Source organism: Fulmarus glacialis, unplaced genomic scaffold, assembly GCF_000690835.1.
Source record: "Fulmarus glacialis isolate BGI_N327 unplaced genomic scaffold, ASM69083v1 scaffold12709, whole genome shotgun sequence".
NCBI lineage: Eukaryota > Metazoa > Chordata > Aves > Procellariiformes > Procellariidae > Fulmarus > Fulmarus glacialis.
The window spans coordinates 11,662-14,990 of NW_009233899.1; the positions used below are offsets into that span (position 1 = coordinate 11,662).

Genomic DNA, 3,329 nt, shown 5'->3' on the forward strand with positions numbered 1-3,329 from the left:
CAGAGAAGTATACTACAAACACATACATAGTTTTAACTCCATTTGGAGTCCTCCGTAGATGATGGGACTTTTTCACATACTTTAAGTATCTTGCTGGATTGAATCCTAAATGATTAATGCCTATTTTCCAGGCCTGCTTAGTTCTGTATTGTTTCTAGGCTTTGCTGTGCTGCCCTGCAGTGAAATTCAATACACGGTTTAGTTGAAGTATACTACAAACACATACATAGTTTTAACTCCATTTGGAGTCCTCCGTAGATGATGGGACTTTTTCACATACTTTAAGTATCTTGCTGGATTGAATCCTAAATGATTAATGCCTATTTTCCAGGCCTGCTTAGTTCTGTATTGTTTCTAGGCTTTGCTGTGCTGCCCTGCAGTGAAATTCAATACACGGTTTAGTTTCAGAAAGGTGATGAGTGTTGTTTTGATTTTTAGTTAATTATTTTAAACTAGGGTTTTGTTTTCCCTTCACCTTTCTTCAGGATGCCCTCATCTCTTCCTTTTTGACAGCGTCATTGCTATGAGAGCATAAACACCACATTTGATGACTAAGCTTCTGGTATATCAAAAACCCAAGTACCAGTTTTAGTCTTTTAACGAGAAGGAATACTGGGCTTTTCTTTTCTACAGTAACTAAGAAATTAAGTTCTGTATTTTTGGAATTAGCGTCGGGCCCTCATGTCCATATTTCTTTCTAGGAACTACGAGAATTACTTTATCAAGGCACAGAAAGTCAGACGTCTCATTGCCAATGACTTTGTGAAGGTTTTTGGGAGCGGTGTTGATATTTTACTCACTCCTACCACTCTGAGTGATGCAGTACCATATATGGAATTCATCAAAGAAGACAACAGAACCCGCAGCGCACAAGATGATATCCTAACACAGGCTGCAAACATGGCTGGTGAGCAGGGACAGGAGTTCAGCTACGTTTTCCCCTGTCTAGTCATTTTTAATGTCCATTTAAGAGGCTATTTAACCTCTTCTTTAGAATCAAGATATTTCACCTCTGTCTTTTAACTCGTACAATGATAACCAGGTATAAGGATAGCTTATTTATGAAATGCTTTAAAATGTGAGACTAGATTTTAAAATGGGTGGGGGCTGCAGATAAGATGAATCTATTCAAGTTCCAGAGACTGAAATCTCTTTCTTAGGAGAGTTGACTCTTTTCAGAGGATGCTGACTCCTTAAATCACTCTAATTCTTTTCTTGTGATAACCTAACAGTATCCTTAGTTCATTGACTGAAATTATTTTAATTAGAATCATAGAATACCAGGTTGGAAGGTACCTCAAGGATCGTCTGGTCCAACTTTTCTCGGCGAGTCTTTTTTCTCTACGTAAAAACAATTCTAAGAGTAGAACTGTTACAAAAATTACTCCAACTGGATTTGTTTAATAATAAGTCTTTGTATGTGTCTCTTTTTTCTTTCAGGACTGCCAGCCATAAATGTTCCTACAGGTCTTTCAGAGAGAGGCTTGCCAGTTGGGCTTCAGTTCATTGGACAGTCATTCCAGGAGAAGCAGCTTCTCACTGTAGCCAAATGGTTTGAAAAACAAGTAGAATTCCCAAAGATCCAGCTAGAAGTGAAGAGGCATGACCACAGTGCCTTTCAGCATCAGAAATCTGCTTCTTTTTCATAACATGGGACTTGCTAGTCAACTAAAGCAAGAAGGCTGTGGGAATGGTCTAAAAATGTATTCCTGCAGTTAATTCTCTTGCAGAAATAATAATCCATTTTAAGGAGACCATATATAGTAAAGCAGGATGGAATCATCACAGCTTGTTCCTATGTAATTAAGGCAAAGTGAATCATTAAGTAAACATGTCTGCTATTAAGAACCATTTCTAACTGATATTAAAAACACCAGGTTGAAATTACGTATCTTATGCCTGTGGAGCTGCTTTTTTCCATTCCTAGAGGGCATGTAAGGTATCTGGCTCATTAAAGAACTAACCTGAACCTTCATGTGAAAATTGCATTGTTGCCAAAGGGTTGGTTTCCTTCTGGAGCATAGACTTTTGTAATGGAAAAAACAGACAAGCTCTGATGGAATAAAGGTATCAAGGATCCGTTCACCAACAGGTAAATACAAAAGGAAACAAGGGAATAACATATAGATAGGTCATTTAAAAAAAAAAAAAAAAATCCCTTCTAGCAAACTCATGCAGGAGGTGGAAAAACTCCAGATTTACAAAACATGCAGATTACTCTGGTTACACTCATTGTAAGAATGACGAATTCCAGATTTCGTCTGGGGAAGGATGCCTATTAGTCCTTAAGTAGTTATTTTCTTCTTCCTTCATCACTGTTCTTTCTAATCAGCACTTAATTTCTTTCTTAGTAAGTATTCATTTTATCTTCTTCAGTGTAACTCTCCATAAGAGTAATAACACCTATTCCTTCATGGATGGTCATTCAACACAACAGTAATTTGAAACAAATTTCAAAACCATAATGTTCATAGACTGGAAGATCTACTAAACAACTAATAACCTGTTGTGAATGTTGTAGTTTCCAATTTTTGAAAGTTGAAAAAGTATGAAGGATAAGTTCATAGATTTGGGTTTGCATCAGGTTTGCTTTCTGTCATAGTTTACAGCTTGCACAGACGTAAAAAGTGTAAGGTGGGGAAAACGATTGTGATTTAGTCTGATATGGTAACATACAGAATCTTCCTGAATTACAGCTTGTCTTAGATCATACTGTCACTTACATTAAAAAAACCCACCTTATTTCTAAAGATTGCAAATGAATTGGTGAATCGTCCACACCCCAAGGTGAGCTATTCCAACACCTTTCCCACACAATTAAAATGGTACACGATTAAAAATCCCACATGAATAACATTTTAAAAGTAAAATCAAATTTTTAATTTAAATATTAAAAATGAAGGTATACCTTGTTTCTAGTCTGATGCTATCTACCTTCCTTACATAGAACAGTATTCAAGGAACTTGCTTTTTCTCTTAGTGGGCAATGATGAAGTGGGGATCCCAGCAGATGATTTTCACTGCTGTCTTGTTCAGTAATTTAGGTATGCTCTAATCATACTGTCACTGTGCATGCTCATAGCAGCTTGCTGGCCAGAGCTCTCAGTGAGGTTATCTGTTATCCAGGTTGGAATACCTGCATATATGCTTGAAATACCTGCTCTTTGATTTGCAGTCAGGTCCCAAACCCAGACCTGTCACCAACTGTTTCTAAAAATAAGGGTCAGTGTCTTCTGCTGAGAGCTTGAGATAAAATCCTGCCTGCAGAGAACATTCCTGGAGGGACATGAAGAGCCTTGGAGTGTTGCTCACAGAAAAGAACAAGCAGA

At 37.4% G+C, this 3,329-nt stretch overlaps 1 protein-coding gene across 1 annotated transcript in view; it reads left to right on the forward strand.

Moving 5' to 3' along the window:
* The window catches only part of QRSL1 (glutaminyl-tRNA synthase (glutamine-hydrolyzing)-like 1), a gene marked incomplete at its 5' end in the record, with an annotated part of 13,501 nt that extends 11,578 nt beyond the window's left edge, over nt 1–1,923 (forward strand). The window contains 2 exons of the mRNA XM_009585476.1: nt 702–907; nt 1,441–1,923. Coding sequence (XP_009583771.1) covers nt 702–907; nt 1,441–1,649 — 415 coding nt within the window. The remainder of the gene's footprint in view (nt 1–701; nt 908–1,440) is intronic.
* Nucleotides 1,924–3,329: the final 1,406 nt, after the last annotated feature.